Below are 19,338 nucleotides of genomic sequence, written 5' to 3' on the forward strand. Positions count from 1 at the left end.
ACCTCAGATATGCAGATGACACCACCCTTATGGCAGAAAGCGAAGAAGAACTAAAGAGCCTTTTGATGAAAGTGAAAGAGAAGAGTGAAAAAGTTGGCTTAAAACTCAACATTCAGAAAACTAAGATCATGGCATCTGATCCCATCACTTCATGGGAAATAGATGGGGAAACAGTGGAAACAGTGGCTGACTTTATTTTGGGAATCATTGCAGATGGTGATTGCAGCCATGAAATTAAAAGATGCTCACTCCTTGGAAGGAAAGTTATGACCAACCTAGACAGCATATTCAAAAGCAAAGACATTACTTTGTTAACAAAGGTCCATCTAGTCAAGGCTATGGTTTTTCCAGTGGTCATGTATGGATGTGAGAGTTGGACTGTGAAGAAAGCTGAGTGCCAAAGAACTGATGCTTTTGAACTGTGGTGTTGGAGAAGACTCTTGAGAGTCCCTTGGACTGCAAGGAGATCCAACCAGTCCATCCTAAAGATCAGTCCTGAATGTTCATTGGAAGGACTGATGTTAAAGCTGAAACTCCAATACTTTGGCCATGTGATGCAAAGAGCTGACTCATTTGAAGAGACCCTGATGCTGGGAAAGACTGAAGGCAGGAGGAGAAGGGGATGAAAGAGGATGAGATGACTGGATGGCATCACTGACACAATGGACATGAGTTTGAGTGAACTCTGGGAGTTGGTGATGGACAGGGAGGGCTGGTGTGCTGCGGTTCTAGGGGTCGCAAAGAATTGGACATGGCTTAGCGCCTGAACTGAACTGAACTGATGATAGTATTGGACACAAGAAGTGACCTAGCCAAAATCGGGAAGTGAGTGATAGTCACTTTAGTCATGTCTGACTCTTTGCGACCCTATGGACTGTAGCCCACCAGGCTCCTCTGTCCTTGGAATTCTCCAGGCAAGAATACTAGAGCGGGTTGCCATTTCCTTCTCCAGAGGAAGGAAATTTTGCTCTCATGTATGACAGTACAGGACACAAGAAGTGACCTAGCCAAAATTGGGAAGTAGAGGAGAGGTAATTAATAGTGTAACACAGAATGCAGTCCAAGCACGTCATGGGCCCCAAATCAGAATCGGGCTCACGTGAACACCTGAATGATTTTGAGCAAATCATCTGTCAAGTGGATGTAAATGTTGTGCTAAGGACAGGGGCGAGCCGAGAGACTGCAGCAGAGGGAATGGCAGTCACCCATGGGAGACAGTGTTGCTCCCACGGCCTGCCCAGGAATAACCAACGTTTGTCAAGTTCCAAGGAAGCACACAAAAGGCAGGGTTCCTTCAACTGTGCCATCAGAGAAGGCTTTATAGGGAAGTCAACATTCAAAGCACACCTTCAAAAACAAGCGGACTTCGGGCTTGCATCAAGGGGCGGAGGAACATGGCCAGCCAAGGCACAGACGTGAGAGCTGGGTAAAAAATATACAGGGAGCACTATGACATGCAGGCTGGGCGCAGCACAACCCAGCATAAGGGTGCCAGTGGATGGTGACATGATAAATGGGGCAGGTGCTGCTGCTGCTTCTCAGTCCCGTCAGTCGTGTCCGACTCTGTGCAACCCCACAGACAGCAGCCCACCAGGCTCGCCCGTCCCTGGGATTCTCCAGGCAAGAACACTGGAGTGGGTTGCCATTGCCTTCTCCAATGCATGAAAGTGAAAAGGGAAAGTGAAGTCGGTCAGTCATATCTGACTCTTTGCAACCGCATGGACTGCAGCCTGCCAGGCTCCTCCGTCCATGGGATTTCCCAGGCAAGAGGACTGGCGTGGGGTGCCACTGCCTTCTCCGGGGGCAGGTGAGGCACCTTGTAAACAGCCTTTATCCACGGGAAGCATGAGGGGCTGTGATCCCAGACAAGAAGTTGACTCTTGGGCACCACAAGGATGGACAAGAGGGAGGCAGGTGAGCAGGAAAGTAGCCCGGGCAAAAGACAGACATCAGCCACTCAGTATGGGTCCTCTGAGCCATTTGAAATCAGTGTGACAGGGCACCATGACACCGCAATGAAATGTAATTTAACGCCTTTTTAATTAAGGGCTTTTCCACAATTAATGGCTTTTTACATGGTCACTCAGAGATCATGGCTATCGCAGTAACATGTCTCAATAACATGTCTCAGTACAGTTACATATTATGTAAACTTACTCATAGTACATTCAAGGCAGTAAGATGTCTCAGCCTTCTACAGGATTCAGCCTCTGATACCAAAACAGATGACTGTTTTACAGCATGTTCTTCTGCCCCATCTCTAGCCTCAATTTCAAAACACATTTTATCTTTCTCTAAGAACACACTTGGTACAGTTTTTAAAGAATTATATACAAGCATCAAAGATATTTTCTTTATATTTTGCTCAATCCCCCCGCCCCGCCCCAGGATCAGAAACAAAAGCCCCACAAGCTCTGAAATGAGTTTTAATCTTAGAGAACATCACTGCAACATACAACCGCAAATATCACTGCAAGATTCATTTTGTGAAGATAAAAAAAAAAATGATCTAGCTGTAGAACACAATACTGAAGCTGGCTGCTGTTGGAATATCAATGACATCTTTCTGAGGGAGAGTCCAGTGACCAAAGCCCTGAATTTGTAAACTCCCTGAGGTCACAACCCTATACTATATTTACTTCTTTTGTTTCCCACTGCAACCACAGTATAAGGCTGCAGCAAGATTTTAAGATTAAATGAGAAAGTCTGTACCAGAGTGTTTTGTATATTATAAAATGATGTATTCAGAGTAGCTAATATTAGGGACTTCAGTGGCAGTCCAGTAGTTAAGACCTGGAGCTTCCACTGCAGAGGGCATGGATTCAATGCCTGGTCAGGAAACTAAGATACTGTATGCCAAGCAGTATGGCCAAAAATAACCCCACAAAAATCCTATGTTTTTTGTTGTTGTTGTTGTTAGGGGAGAGAGGTTCAAAAGGGAGGGAAATAAGTACACATATAGCTGATTCAGGGTTTCCCTCGTGGCTAAGACAGTAAAGAACCTGCCTGCAATGTGGGAGACCCAGGTTCGATCCTGGGTCAGGAAGATCCCCTGGAGAAGGGAATGGCTACCCACTCCAGTATTCTTGCCTGGAGAATTCCATGGACAGAGGAGCCTGGTGGGCTACAGTCCATGGAATCGCAGAGAGTCGGACACGACTGAGCAACTAACACTTTCACTTTTCATAAGTGATTCACTCTGTTGTACAGCAGAAACTAACACAACATTATAAAGCAATTATACTCCAATTTAAAAAATTTAAAAAAATTTTTTTAACTGTAGCTAATATTAGGTGAATGGAACTCTAAAATGTTAGTTGACTTGGAACACTAAAGAACTTATTTTCCTTTCAGTTAGTTTCTGTGGTTATTCAAAAAGGATAAAAACATGGACAGGTAGTAATCAAGTTGTGTATCAGAGGAAAGATAGAGATTTAAAGGACGATACTTCGTGGAACCTAAGGATAATATTTTTTAAAAAACCACCAAGATGGAGAAAACCCACAACATGGAAGTATGAGCTCAAACAAACAAACACACCTATACAGATGCTGAGAATACCTATTCAGATTGCACCTCAAATGATGATCTACGGGGGTCAAGTACAGCTAGTAACAAGGTGTATTTACTAGGTTCCGAGTAATAAGTCACCTGCCAATAAGAATATTATTAGTTCAAAAATTACTTTGGGAAATACAGCAGAGTGCAATAGCAAACGAAAAGAGGATGAAAGTGGAATCAAAGTTCTTTCTTTTAGTTCTTTCTCAGTCTGCTTCTATTCATTATGTTATCCTCATAGGTAGAATTCTGCCTGACAGCAGGATTCAGTAAATATCTGTGTAATGAAGCAAGCTAATTAACTGTTTAGGTTAAACTGTAAAACTTTGAGTCAAATATACTATTGGTAATGGCCACCATTTATAGGGACACTACCTTTTCAGGCCTGATATTACCTGACTTACAGGTACACCTAGCAGAAACCCAATGAGTTAGCAGCAGCAGCAGCAGTATTACTAAAAAGCAGAGACATCACTCTGCCAACAAAGTCAAAGCTAGTCAAAGCTATGGTTTTTCCAGTGGTCATGAACAGATGTGAGGGTTGGACCATAAAGAAGGCAGAGCACCAAAGAATTGATGCTTTTGAACTATAGTGCTGGGAAAGACTCTTAAGAGTCCCTGGAACAGCAAGGAGATCAAACTAGTCAATCCTAAAGGAAATAAACTCTGACTATTCATTGAAGGACTGACACTGAAGCTCCAATACTTTGGCCACCTGATGCAAAGAAGTGACTCATTAGAAAAGACCCTGATGCTAGGAAAGACTGAGGGCAGGAGGAGAAGGGGGAGACAGAGGATGAATTGGTTGGATGGCATCACCGACTCAATGAACATGAGTTCAAGCAAACTTTAGGAGATAGGGAAGGACAGGGAAGCCTAGTGTGCTGCAGTCCATGAAGAAGTTGCAAGGAGTCAGACACAACTTAGTGACTGAACAGCAGCAACAATAGGCGAAAGAACTCAGGCTGAGTCAGTTGCTTGCCCATGGCCACGAAGCTGTTGAGGGGCAGCATTCAACCCTGTCTGCCCAGATCCTGCTTTACAAGACACGGCACAACCACAGAATAATGTAAACACAAGAACAGAAGGCAGCACTTGAAGCTTTGCTAATAGAAGGGGGAAAAAAGGCACTAACGTTTTATTTTACTTACAGTCTTACAGAAACAGTTTCTTCTGAGATCCGACCACATGCAAAATTCTGAAGCATCCCACGTAGGGAAAACTGTTGTTATTCTAATCCCAGGCTGCAAGTAATGCTACAAAAACAATCTGCCACAACTTACAAGCTTAACAAGCTAAACAGGGAAAGTATACAGAAATGAAAACATGTCCCTCCTCCAATATTTTCCACCATCTTAAAAACTCATCAGAGTCAGATTTCCAGATCTGCTCTAAGTAGACTGCAAGAGGATTATGGTAAAAACCACACCACACAAAGCGTGATTGTCTGAAATTACTTTGAAGTCAAACGTACATAAAATGGTGCCACACAGAGAAGAAGAGCTCGCTGCTGTGTAATTTCATGAAACCTGCTGGGCACCGAGGTCATGGGCAGCCAAAGTGAATTTTAAATGGTGCCAACCAGGAGGCTATAATCAGGACAGCCACCAGTGGGCGGATGAGATAAATGAACCAACTGACATTCTTCCACTAGGCAATCAAAATAGGAATGCCATCTTCATGCATGAAACAAAAAAACAAACAAAAAAAATGTTTTTTAAGTAAAAATATTCATGCTTCACATCTCTGTCTTTTCACATTTCTAGACTCTTCCTTTCCTCCAGGCACATTTACGTGAGTGAACATCATGCAGTGTGATTTCTGTTCCTACCTTGAGTTTTCCTGCAACCTACTCCAGAAAAATAAAATCTATTCCTACACAGCACAAACTTCTCCATAACCCTGGTCCACCAGCATAGCAGATGTCGAGTGCCTAGTACTATCCAAGGGCAAGCTTAGAACTGATGATGGAGTCAGACACAGCCAAGAGCCTGCCTTCCAATCAGGACAGTCAAATGGTAAAAGAAAGTGTCAGGATGAAAACCTACATCTTTTTGAGAGTGAGTGAAGTAATACTGGGGCTTCCCAGGTGGCTCAGTGGTTAAAAAAAAAAAAAATCCGTTTGCCAGTACAGGAGACACAGGTTCAATCCCTGGGTGAGGAAGATGACTTGGAGGAGGAAATGGCAACCCACGCCAGTATTCTTGCCTGGAGAATCCCATGGACAGAGGAGTCAGGCAGGCTACATTCCATGGAGTCACAAAGAGTCGGACTTGAGTGGGCAACTGAGCACAAACGCACCAAGTTATACTTCTCATAGGAGGTTCTCAAAGACACTGTGGATCTATATATTTAAGCCTGATCTCTCTCATGAGCTCTTCGTCCATGTTGCCAACTACCCGTAACCTTCCACCTGAAGTCCTTGAGCCACAAACTGTGGGTTCAGGAGATGTTCCTTGGTCATTATCCTCCAGATCCTATGAGATGCACAAACTGAGTAGGCTGCCAAGCAGGGCAGCTTCTGCCAGCCTTAGCCAAACTGGGCGGCAGACCTTGAGTATTTTCTCCTCAGCACTGCCCATGGAAAAAGCCAAAAAAGGGACTTCCCGGTGATCCAGCGGTTAAGAATCTGTGCAGGGGACATGGGTTCCATCCTCAGTCCAGGAAGATCTCACCTGCCACAGGACAACTAAGCCCGTATGCCACAACTACTGAAGCCCACGTGCCCTGGAGCCCATGCTCTGCCTCAAAAGAAGCCACTGCAGACAGAAGACGGCGCACCACAACCAGAGAAAGCTCCCCATGCAGTAATGAAGACCCAGGGCGCCAAAAATAAATAAATAAATAAAAATTCATTTAAAAAAAAAGAAAAAGCCAAAAAGGGGCCGGTACAGGACAACGGGAGCTCTGGACCTTTTGCTACTGATTAAATTCCTTTGCGACATGCTTTTGCATGTGTGGGAGTCACATGACTGATGTCAGTGCAGCCACAGGATCACTGACTTGCAATTGAATTGGTTCTGCCTTGATGTTCTTATTTTCCCTCTCCTCCAAGTTCCCCAATAAGATTAAGTCTCACTGAACTGCACTTCAACTGTTTGGGCCTTGCTGCCTGCTCCTTAGGGATCAGCACAGCAAGGCTCTGAACTCTGGGAAACATAAGAGACAAATATAGACACGAAAGATAGGATGGAAATACAATCAACGTGGCCTGGAAAGTCCCGTCTCTGTACCTCCTAAAAGGAGACTGTGGTTATGACGTGTGGGACTCCCACAGGAGGCGTGGTTTATGAGGCAAGGTGACTACAGAGATTCTCAAGATTATAATTTTCTATTTAAATTAGCCAATGAAACCCCTGAAAACAAAACAAACATACGAAACACATGAACAGCAGCAGAAACGATGTCTTACCACTCACTAAATTGCAGAATATAGTGACTCTATTGTAGGTCCCACCTAGACAGGCAGAGAACATGGAAAATCTTACATCTGTGTCCAAGACAGTGATGCGCATATAGTTGTGGGGGGAGAAACAGTACGGGGAGCTTGGATATTAACAGGGAGCCAAATGTGGTCAGGAGTGAGAAAAGGCTATATTGACTTTGACCATGAACCTATGTCCCCTTTTCCAGCTACACATGTGCTGGAATGCCACAGTCCTGTAGGGAATCCAGGTCTTCCCAGGTGTGCCCAAACCCTTCCCAACATCATCAGGTACAATCTGCTACCCATACAGAAGGTACCTTCATAGACTGCAGGAGGGGACCATCTGGGAAACCTCATCATAAGATAACATTGGGGTCAGCTTAAGGGTGGAGATAAACACTAAGAAAGTCAGGTCTCATATGCAGCAACTCTCACCAAGGAGCACTAAGTCACATGAGAATTAGATGTCATCACAGAATCATACCAATTTAGAACTTAAAGGCACATTTCATATTTTCAAAAATTTGATTCGACAAACATATGGGAACTATAACTTACACGGGAATAACACAACGACATTTCATCGTTCATGGCCTTCAATGCAACTGACTTATGGCATAGAGACAATAATCATTGATAATATTAAGTCATTAAGGCATAACTAGTTTTCTGTCTTGCTCTACCATATTACACACCTGTAACATGACTGACATAAGCTATGGAAGGAATCTATCAGGTCTCCAAACCACAATCATTTATTTGCCTAAAAATAGGAGCCATAAAACCCTTTTGCCTCGATCTTAGAAATGGCTTCAAAATCGTTTTCTGATTCCCACAGCTTTGCTGAGGTCTTCTCCATCTCTGGCCAAGCCTGCTATAACAAGCCTCTTGCTGCCTTTCCTGGTTTTATTGTTTCCCCAGATCAGCCTTTATTCCTCATTGCTACTAGATTATACAGTTCCTAAGTCAGTTTCTCCCATAACCACTCAAAGACTTCAATCTAAAGTTGACTTTAGTAAGTGTAGAATTCTTACCATGAAACAAAAACACAGACTTTCAGACCTGATCTCATTCCATCACCCCCTACTCCATACTTTATAGGATACTGCCATTCCCTGAACACCCATTAGATCTTTTTATAACTCCTTGGCTTTGAGAATCTGACATTTCCACTGCTCGAAACTCCAAGGAGTCTTCTGCTCATCTTTCAGACCCTGCTCATCTAGTGCCTCTGTTACAAAGCCTTTGCAGACCCCTCCAGACATGAGGTCCCTTCCTCTCCTGTGCTCCTACAGCATTTTGTTCACATTTCAGTGGACCCTGAACATTTTTAAACATTGGTGATTTTTGCTCATTCACCAAAACCCCCAAAAGTTCATAGTATGATATAATCTGCAATTTGGCTAAGGCAGGAACTGGAATTAAGTATTGTATTTTAGCCAGGATCCAGGAAAGCAGAAACCAGCCTAAGTATTTCAAACACAGAGAATGCAATATAATACAGGAAACTGGTTACACAGATGATGGAAGAGCTAAAAAGCCACATAGATGTTAAAGAGGTGACCTGGAACCTGGCATCAACAAAAAACTACCACCATCCATGAGACTGGAATGAAATTGGAAGAAGAAGGCATCACCAATGACTAGAGGAACCGGGCTGGGTACCTGGTGAAGCACTGTTGTCAGTGGCTTCCGAGGGAAGCTGTGACCGTGAAGGTCAGGGCTTTCCAGAGGAGAGACAATTGCTGCCAAAGATGCTGCCAAAGGGAGAGCTAGAGAGAGAGACATACCCTGGCTTCTCCTTGCCTCCTGTTTTTCCCAGTGCCTCCCATTGGCCTAATCTATCCAGAGGCCAGGAGTCAAGGCTTCTGGGAAATGTAGTCTCCTGTGAAGCAGGAAATGACTGGCACCATGTGAGGCTGGTGAGCCCCTCACTGGGCAGCTGAATGAACCTCACCAGCCTCTCAACAACTGTATGCAATGGAATGGACATCTATGTCATGAGTCCTTTGGACTGTAATTATTCCTCACATGTTGGTTTCCTCCCTAAAACCATGAGCACCTCCACAGTAGTGACCTTATCTCAACTTATATACTAGTGTGGTATTTGACATTTGGTAGGCATTCAATAAATACTGCTCAGTTCAGTTCAGTCGCTCAGTCGTGTCCGGCTCTTTGCGACCCCATGGACTGCAGTACGCAGGCTTCCCTGTTGATTACCAACTCCCAGAGTTTCCTCAAACTCATGTCCATTGAGTCGGTGATGCCATCCAACCACCCATAAACACTCACGCCCTGGATTTATAACATGTTATAACTCAGCACTTCCTAAAGTTTGTTGTGCTGGCCACTAATTCAAAAAGATGCTATTGCCTATCATAGGTAAGTAGGACTCTGCAATTTCCAAGTAAGTTTGTGAAACACAGTGTTAAAGTTAACCTGGGGGGAAAAAAAAAGTTTAGCTGGTCTCATCATACATTCAAGCTGCAATTAAAAAAAAAAAAAATACTGTGGACTACATGGCTTAGAAACAGCAGAAATTTATTTCTCCCATTTTCTAGAAGCTAGAAGTTTAAGATCAGAGGGCCAGCACAGTTGGGTAGGGGCTCTCTTCTCCTTGTATCTTCACATGGGGAGAAGTGGTGAGGTGCTCTCTTCAACTTCTTTATAAGGGCACTAATCTCATCTGTGAGGGGTTCACCCTCATGACCTAATCATCTCCCAAAGTCCCCACCTTCTAATACCATCCCACTGGGCATGAGGATTTCAACAAATGAATTTTGTGGGAGGACACAAATATTCAGACAGAGCAGCTTGTTTCTTTATTGCAGATAATACAGTTCATTCGGAGCTTTCAAAATGTGCTTGAAGAGAGAGATGTAGAATTATGTAGCATCATGCAACATATATGACTACAGAACATACATGTTTTCCAAAAGACTAACACTATACAGGGACATCAATTAAGGAGTCATTGCTTTAATTATCTTCACATTTGTGATATTTTATTTCTTCTATGAGATATTCCCATGAGGTAAAGAACAAGGTCACTTACGGATAAAAATGTTGCTAATAAATAACTAAAACTAATACATCAAGTATTAACTGAATATATAAGATGTTATTTACTATCCTAAATATTATAGGGCTAGAAGGAAATGTAAATATTCACCTATGTTAAGAGACTTATTATTCCTAATGGCCAGAAATTCTGAATTCTACATATAATACAAAATGGAATTTCAATTATTGCTGAAATATTATGGTGATAGCATTCACAAGTTAGCCAATAACTAATAGGATAACTTCGGGTGTCACTCTAAAATTCAGTGTTCATAGCTGTTAAGAAAAAAAGAGAGAGCGAGAGAGACAACAAATTATCTGCCTCACTGGGGTGAAATAAGAACTGAATATGTTCTAAGGATCAACAGTCCTTTCAGGGACCCCATTGCAAATTACTTAGGAAAACACTTAATATTACACCTTCCTCATGCCCTGCCAGAGATTGGTATAGGCATCAAAATATTCTAGATTCTGTGCTGTAATAAAATTTATTAACTTTCCATAACCAACTGTTTCTCCAATCTACTTGTTTCCCAAATGGTTTGCTTTTCCTGTTTACAGCTACTGGTATCCCCCAGGAATCTGTGTTCCTTCAAACACGAATGTGATGCCTTATGAAAACAAAAATATGAATTTTAATGATAGCCACGAATAAAAGTTTTAAACTTGAGGCTGTTATGCTTTCTGATTATAAGCAATACACACAAGAGGACACCCTTGGCAAGCTAGAGTTAGCTGCAAAGGTCAAGAACCGATAATGTAACAGTGATGACTGTATGAGGCACAAATTGGATGCATCTTGAGATGCTGCCTATGTGTTATAGAGTGAGGTAAAGCTGTCTTGAGTGTGCGTTTTAAGTTTTCCTTTTGAGATGATTATGAATTCACATGCCTCAGCTGGTTTTTCTTATAACTGAAAATACACGTTTTACAAGGCAATGGGACAATTCATAAATCTATGCAGATGTAAATCTTGAGAGTTAGTGTGTTAGTGAGACCTGATTTAGTTTAGTTTATGTGGTTTTTTCCAGTAGTCATGTATGGATGTAAGAACTGAACCATAAAGAAGGCTGAACATCAAACAATTGATTTTCAAACTGTGGTGTTGGAGAAGACTCCTCAGTCTCTTGGACAGCAAGGAGATCAAACCAGTCAATCCTAAAGGAAATCAACCCTGAATAGTCATTGGAAGGACTGATGCTGAAGCTCCAATACTTTGGCTACCTGAGGCGAAAAAGTGACTCATTAGAAAAGACTGATGCTGGGAGAGATTGAGGCAGGAGAAGGGGGCGACGGAGGATGAGATGGTTGGATGGCATCATCGACTCAATGGACATGAATTTGAACAAACCTCGAGAGATAGTGAAGGGCAGGGAAGGCTGGCGTGCTGAGTACATGGGTTTGCAAAGAGTCGGACACAGCTTAGCGACTGTGTTAGTGAAGCTCACCAGTCCAGACAGACTCTGACTGTTAGCCGGTGGCAACAAAGGGAAGCAAGTTAAAAATCAGATGATTCTCTTAGAAAGACTCTACTCCACAAGAAGGAAGTGAAGATTTGGACATTATGGGTATAGTGGCTTTTAAGTGGCTCAAAGTAACTCACCTGGACTTTACACGGTAAGGTTAGAAGAAGCAGGAAACAGTAGTTCGTGATCTCTAAGATGTAATTTAAAGAGGAGCAAGAAGAGCTCTGCCTGTTGCCCCAACTGGCCCAGGAAATGCCTGGATTTCTTAAAAATTAGAGCAACTTCTTACGGTGAGGACACTGTCACTAAAACGCTATGGTGCCCATTAACACACCAACACTTATTTGCCTTAGTTCTCAGCTGTCATGTGACAGAGAACCCGGATGTGAAGGAAAGCATAACGGGACAAATCGTATGTCTGATCAGGTTGAAAGTGGAGCAAGGGGAAGAGATGCTACGAGCCCTCATCCCAAAGGATGAAGGACCAGTCCAGGTGGAGCCCGACAGCGAGGGGCTCCGGAGAGGCCATCATGCTTTCAGCACAGAGATGGGTTTGTGGCAAGAAGCACTCTGTCGTCATTACTGTCGTGAGTGGCACTTAACCATCAATTAGTTGAAGAGATGGTCTCGCCTGGCTTCTCTGAACAGAACAGTGTCTCAACTGGAAAGGTAGTTGTTTACTACTGATTTGCATTCTACACTCATTTTAAACACATATGCAACTCGCATCCAAACGAAATATGGAATAATGCCAATTTAGGACTCTTCCGTGCCCTCTCATTATAACACCAGCAATTTCCAAAGATGAAATCTACAGATTCGGACCCTGACAATTACAAGCACCAGTGGGCAAACTTCAGTTCAGTTGCTCAGTCATGTCCGACTCTTTGCAACTCCACAGACTGCAGTGCGCCAGGCCTCCCTGTCCATCACTAACTCAAACTCATGTGCATCGAGTCACTGATGCCATCCAACCATCTCATCCTCTGTTGTCCCCTTCTCCTCCTGCCTTCAATCTTTCCCAGCATCAGGGCCTTTTCCAATGAGTCAGCTCATTTGAACTTAAGATAGCCTTAATATATCTCTGCAGTGTTCTTACATGCTTCATTTACAGAGCCCGTAAAGAAGGTATTTTTCTAACGCATACGTCAAAAGTTTGGTATTAAGCTTTAAAAAGTCTATTAAAGTACTTAATGATGTATTGGAAAGGACATAATTTTGCATTCCACAAACAAAAACGTTACAACCTTTATCTTCTAATAACACCATAACTACACTTTCAGCATGTGAACATTTTTACTAGACATGATACTTTTCAAAGGCTTTCTACCTTCCTGTTAAAAATTCAATTGAGGATAAAACTCAAACCAAGCTGGTTTTTAAAAATTATGACAAAGACATGACTTAAAATATAAGATGGAGATGGTGGCAATTAAAGTTTATGAGCAAGTTACTGCGGGAAAGGCAGAAGCCACTGACTCCTCGGAGGACTTCTTTTATAGGTGGTAAATGTCCGTGGACCACAGTGCCCCCTTTGTGTTGTTCCATTCGTTTGCAGGTGACATTTTAACCTCTAAGCAACCATAGCAAGACGATTCAAAATGAAGTTGACACTGTGTCCTTTAACTAGTTCCAAAGTACTGCAGGGGTTTTACTGCCTGATGTTACACCATATGTGCACACTCTGGACCCAGCAGGCGGAGTTAAGCAGGATGCTTCTGCACTCAGCCATTCTCCCGCTTCCTGTTGTTTTTGGAGCAATCCTAAGTTTAGCTAAACATAACCTTTCTGGGTGGATCATTTTTTAGAAGGAGAATCCACCTTATAGCAGAGTGCCCTGTAATGTTGACTGTATTTTGAAAGCACAGACATTGATTACATTCACAGAACTCAGTGATTTGGTATTGTGCTGTCTTTATGAAACCCATTTATCACTCAAGTTTTTATGCATAAAAACTTGAACAAGTATGAAATGAACAGGAGGAATTCTTTCTGAAGCACTTTTTTGGTCAACTGGTCTATCACTAAAGTGGTAGTGATTAATGGCAAACTTTTCAAAATCTTTTCTGGAGCTCAAGTTATTTTTTAATTCTAAAATGACGACTCTCTTGGATAGTGGGGATATACTTACTTACTCGGGTCCCAAAAGGTTTGAATCAGAAAATCCCTGAGGTTTCATATTTAGAATTATTTTCTGCAGGATATGAGAAATCTATTTGAGACATGCTAATAAGAATCTATATCCTCAGCTCAATGTCAGTAACTCTTAACAAGTGAGAGTTCATGAAGAGCATATACGAGGGAAAAAACAGACCTTTTAAAAGTATATATAACTTCTACAATGGTCTTTCCCCTTGAGTTTTCTGTAAAGTAGAACATTAAGCTCTTTATAATTCTTCCAAATCTATAGATAGCTTAGAGAGAGAAGCATAAATCTCATGAGTCTCAGATTTACTTCCTGTTGCCATCTTGCATGAGACATTTAAAGGTAATCAATAAAAACTGATTCCTCTTCGTAAGCACTTTCCTATTCTGCCAGAAATAATAGTAGCCTCTGCCCCAAAGTGAAGAGGAAGAAATGAAAAGTAATGTTTACCAGGAGAAAAAGAAACTGTCCAAGTATTTTTCCTGAGCCAAATGAAACACAAACAGCAAGTCAAAAGTTTATTCTTAAAGAAAAAAAAAAACACTTTTAAATATTCCTGGCATTAGCTCTGTTTTTCAAATCTGAGGTATCAACAAGTTTTTAACTCCGGATTTGTATTTCCACTCTCTGCAAAAACCTCATTCCGTTTCCTAATGGCTTTCCGGTACTCTCCTTCTGTAGGAATCTATACATCACACCAAGACTTGCGCTCAACGCTGAACAGTAAAGGAAGGACAGTTAAGCCCCCCAATTACCTCCTAGGGCAGAGTGAGACACAAAACCACAGGGAACAAATAGATGAGAACAAAGTTACATCTGGTAAGGAAATAAAGAACTGCAAACAACTGGATCTCTTACTCCAAAACACAAAACTCTGGGCCCCTTGCATTTTCAGCACAAGAATTTTCATACTCAAAATGTTACTTGAAAGTTTAATATTAGATAATCTGAAATCATCTGTTGGGATGTCTCCAATATGTAGACTCTATCTGAGGACTCTATCTGTAGTGTTTTTTCCTCTTCTGGATTTTTCACAAAAGACTGCAAGAGAGCACCCAAAGAAAGAGCCGGGTCGCAGACTCTTACTTTGCAATGAAGTTACAAATATATTTTATATGTTTTCCTAGCTTCCTGTTTCCCCATGTTCTGTACTATCTTCAGAGGTTGTCATATTTCACCAAGGCGGATTCTAAATCAGACAAGTTCAGCCCGTCAGGTTGAAAAATGGAGGTGAAAGGCACAGCGGAAAATAAATAAAGTATAATTAAAACCATATGACCAGAAATATTGAAGCAATACATGTTGGAGGAAACCCAAGTAAAAATCAAACCTTTTCTGGTGTTAGTGAGACTAGCCAGTCCATTTGAAACAAGTACACATCACTTGCTAAAAATTCCTTTTTTTTCCTTCACAGTAAAAGCAGTCCTAACCAAGTAATTAAGCCTATCTTTGTGGCATAGTGAAATTCATAATTGTTCATGTAAAACTGATCTCTCATTTAAAACTGTAATCACTTATTTAGAAATATAATTTAAGATGGGGCAAGGCTCAATTTTATATCCAACAAAGAGCATTAAAGGCTTATGGTGACAATGTTGAATCAAAAACCTTTTCTACTTTTTGTGAAGTTTTCATCTCTTAAGATCTCAGGATTCGAGAAAGACACGGATACTGTAATTGCTGGTTGTTGATCGTAAAGAGCCAGTAGCTATAAAATCCAAACTGTCTCCTCTCCAACATTATAAACAACCGAGACGTTACTGCCTCACAGAGGTGGTACTTAGCAGACCAATGATGTACATGTTTGGGGATATACGGAAATTAAGAGCTCTTGATGTTTATAAAGCAATTCCGGTAAAGAATCTCTGACTTTGGCAATCTGTCCCCAAAGCCACTCTATATCCACATCTCCCTACCGTTCCAAGTGTCAATTACCATAATCTCAGTAGACAGCTGGAACACAGTTTTCAATATTGCTCTGGGATTCCAGTAAACAAGTGAAGTTGACCGAAGTCACTTACCCCCCAGAAACTGAATTCCTCCGGCCACTCTGCCCACCGTCCTGGAGATGAGCTCCGACACGCAGCAGCCCATGAGGGCGGTGAGCGCCACCAGGAGGAGCAGGCCACAGCCTAGGCCGGTCACGATGGTACAGATCCTCCATTCGGCGCTGGGAATGCCCTGGAAAGAGGCGTAGCGCCCACACTCCTCAACCATCACCATCATCTGCCGACTCTCATCGTGCACGGGATACGAGCACCTCCGGAAAGTGCCGAAGGACACGGGCTTGCCCAGCTGTGATCCCCAGAGCCAGTAAGGCATGAAGAACCCCACGCAGGAGGTGGCTGCACAAAGAAACGAGAGCAGAGCCCAGATGACCCCGGTGCAAGTCAGACTGGATGCCATCTTTCACCTGACAGGGCAAGGAGGACCCAAAGTAACTGTTCCGGGTCTGCAGGAAGAAGTAAAGGCTGTCAAACTACCGGCTTCCCGCGGGTAATCCACAGCTCTGTGATGGGAGAGTGGCTAGTAACAGAACGGATCCTCAGTCTTACTGGACATCAACTTCCCATTCTCTGCAGTAAGGATGCTGGTCCCTGGAAAAACCATAACATTAAAGGTTAAATGTCTTTACAGAAAAGATAAGACCAACTCATTGGTCTGCAACTTTCAATTAACCCCCATTCAGAGACACCTCCATAGTTCAAAAGTGAGAAGAACCCTTTCTATCAACTTCTTCGTAATTCAAATTTTGTCAGACTGGCTCAAAGCTTTTTCACGTCTTTATCTCCTACACATGTTCCCTAATTAACTCGGACAGCTACTTACCTAAAGAAATGCATGACTTATTCCTACTTGCCAAGCCAGTGAATTCATTTCACATACTCACGTTAAAAAGAATGTAGCATTCTCGCTGGCGGTAAACAGAATTCTGAATGTTATACTAAAATAACCATAGCATGTTTGTTCAGTTAGCTTACAAGTTCACGCTCATAATTTGCAGCAACTTTTCTGTGTTCCTTTAGGTGCATTAACTCTCTGCATGAGCCTGAACAAAATAATTAGGCTCATTTTCACAATTACAGACTGTCTAGGCATACAGAGTGGATGGGACTCTAAGGCGTCTTGCCATGCTTATTCAGTAGCGTTTAGGAATGCCTTCAGTCTCAACTATCTTCTCTAGTGTCAACAAAAGAAAGCCTGTGTACGACTCATTTTCATATCTGCAATTCTGATTAATTGCTTCTAATTAAATTATTGGAACCATCTTTCCCACTGAATGAATGACTGTGTCTCATCTGAAAAAGAGTCCATACCTTCCAGTCATTCCAGGGGTTCCACTTGCATCCTGCCCTCCCTTTCAGAGTTCCTTAGAACCACTTTTCCTACTTTTCATAAAGAACACAGACGCCCAGAGCCCATGCACACCACAGTTCCATTCCCAGGACTCCAGCTCTCAGAGTCTATCTCAAATCCTCCCCCTCTCCTTTCCAACTCTCGCCCCTGCCCTTTGCTTTCCACCCACCGCCCCTTTTCCACTCCAGTGTGTCACTCACTCCAGGGGAGCTCCGGCTACTTTTTTTTTTTTAATCTTGTCAACTGCTGTCAGCATCAGCATTAGTCGCTGAAGTTGGTCTGTCTGGGCCCTAAGGCTGGGGCAGACGCGGGGAGGGGGCACTGAGTGGGTGGGGAGGGGGCTCTCACCTCGAGTTGGGGCCAGGCACCCCGGGGTGAGGGGTAAGACCAGACAAGCCCTTAGCCAGCCAGCCCCCCGAAACGGCCGCACCCACCCCCACCCCGAAGACACACAACGATCCTTTAACTCCCCAAAGGGGAAGAGGGACATTTTCCAGCCGGCCCTGCTCGGAGGGAGGAGGTGAGGATGGGGTCCCCCACCCCGCCCCGGAGGCAGACGGACGCGGCGGGCCGGGCGAGCCGGCGGGGAGCCCAGCTCAGGAAGTCCGGAGCCTCGGGAGCAGCCCAACTCCGGCGTCCGGGGACGAGGGGCGAGAGAGAAAAGCGCCCGGGGCAGCCGCGCGCTGGACTCACATGGCTGGCGGGCGGCGGCCGCCCTCCCTCCCGGGGCCGGGGCGCACTCACAACTTGCTGTCTCTCCCCGGCGGAGCATCCACGGCGCGCAGGACCGTCCTTCCTTCTTCGCCTCGGTCCCCGACAGCCGCGGAGCCTCCGGGGCCGGCCGCGGGAGGGGCGCGCAGGGGCCGGCAGGGGGCGGAGGTCTCCGGGAGGACGCGCGGCGCCGCGCCCGGGCAGCCCGCGCGGCTCCGGCTCTCCGGCGGCGGCTCGGGCGGAGCGCTGGGGCGGCGCGCGGGGAGCCGGGGCTCACGGGCGGAGGAGCCGATCTGATCTGCCTTTGGCAGGCGAGGCACGCAGCGCCTCCTCCCCTCCGCCGCCCGGCCCTCCTCTCGCCTGTCCCCTCCCCTCGCGGCCGCCGGGACCCGGAGCGGACGCGGCCCGGGCGCTGCCGGCGGGGACTCTCCCGGCGCGCGGGGCGGGGAGGGGGCGCGGCCCCTTGGAGCCGGGGTCCCCTCCCACCTCACCCCCCTCAACCCGGGCGGCTTCCTCGGCCCCTCGGGCCCCAAGCCCCCTCCTGCTCTCCTCGCACCGTCACTGCTCCAACGCGAGAGTGGGATGGAGGCAGACAGACTGAGAAGTGGGGGAGAAAGTTGCTGGTCCTCCGGGGTGCTCCCCGGCGGGACCGGGGGGAAGGCGGGTTCTGGGAGCTGAGACACGGCTCCCTGGCTGCTCTCCTGAGTCTGGTGTTTGGGGGTTAAGCTCCGGCTTCCGACCGCCTTTAGGAGATGGAGATGGAGAGCAGGGTTCTAGAGACTGGTGCAGTGATTCCTTCCGAGCTTTCCTGGAATGTGGTCACTTTGGAAGGGGGTGAGCAAGGCCGGGGTGAGCAAGGCCAGTGTGGGCGTGGGAATGGGAGGCAGAGAGCAGAGAGCCCCCTCTGGGGTTCCGTCTGGCAACCGCCTTTCCAGCCAAGCCAGAGGGAAAAAAGCAGGGGAAGATTCCAGCAAACCTCTCCCAAGAGACTTCCTCTTTGGGAACCTCTTTCAAAGCGTTTTCCCCTGTCTGTCCCCTCTCTCCCCTTTCTGTTTCTGTCTCTCTCCTCTCTCTTCCCCCCTCCCTCTCTTCCCTTCCACCTTTCGGTCCAATCACTCTTGCAATCAATACCTCCATTGAATTTCTTTACCTAGAAAACACTGGTTTCGATTCCCCCTCTGGACGTCAGGTCTTTTTTGCTTGTCCTTAGCGCTAACCCGTTTGGAAGCTGAGAGCCACATTCAGCCGACTGTGGGAGTCCTTGCTGAAGGCGGTATTTTAAGAACCCTACCATCTGGGAATAGCAGTTTGTGAAGTAGCTACTTCCCCACATACAGTTTTTGTGCTTTTTCAAAAGTTGAGAGTAATCGCTGGATAGATATAGATTTCATAGTATATTTTCCAAGTACACCATTTTAATTAGCCACGGTGGTGCGCAGTTTTGTTTCACTACTACAGATGGGGGTGTGCAAGCTTACACTATTAATTTGAGAGGCTTTGTGTAATTAGTTCCCACTCTTTATGAGGTCATAGACCTTTTTAAGAATATGATGAAACTGATGAGAACCTTCTCACTCCCCTGCCAAAAAAAAAGACAAAAATGCACTTCC

General features: G+C 44.7%; 1 protein-coding gene across 3 annotated transcripts in view; it reads right to left on the reverse strand.

Annotated features, from left to right (window-relative positions):
• The window catches only part of LHFP (lipoma HMGIC fusion partner), a 235,289-nt gene extending 217,262 nt beyond the window's left edge, over positions 1 to 18,027 (reverse strand). For 2 of the 3 annotated variants that reach the window (XM_018056682.1, XM_018056681.1), the window contains exons 1-2: positions 17,711 to 18,027; positions 15,682 to 16,257 (exon numbers count right to left, since the gene is read on the reverse strand). In XM_018056682.1, the coding sequence (XP_017912171.1) occupies positions 15,682 to 16,066 (385 nt within the window). In that variant the 5' untranslated portion in view covers positions 16,067 to 16,257; positions 17,711 to 18,027. The remainder of the gene's footprint in view (positions 1 to 15,681; positions 16,258 to 17,710) is intronic. The other variant, XM_018056683.1, reaches the window with a different exon arrangement.

The sequence above is a fragment of the Capra hircus genome, chromosome 12, assembly GCF_001704415.2.
Source record: "Capra hircus breed San Clemente chromosome 12, ASM170441v1, whole genome shotgun sequence".
Lineage (NCBI taxonomy): Eukaryota > Metazoa > Chordata > Mammalia > Artiodactyla > Bovidae > Capra > Capra hircus.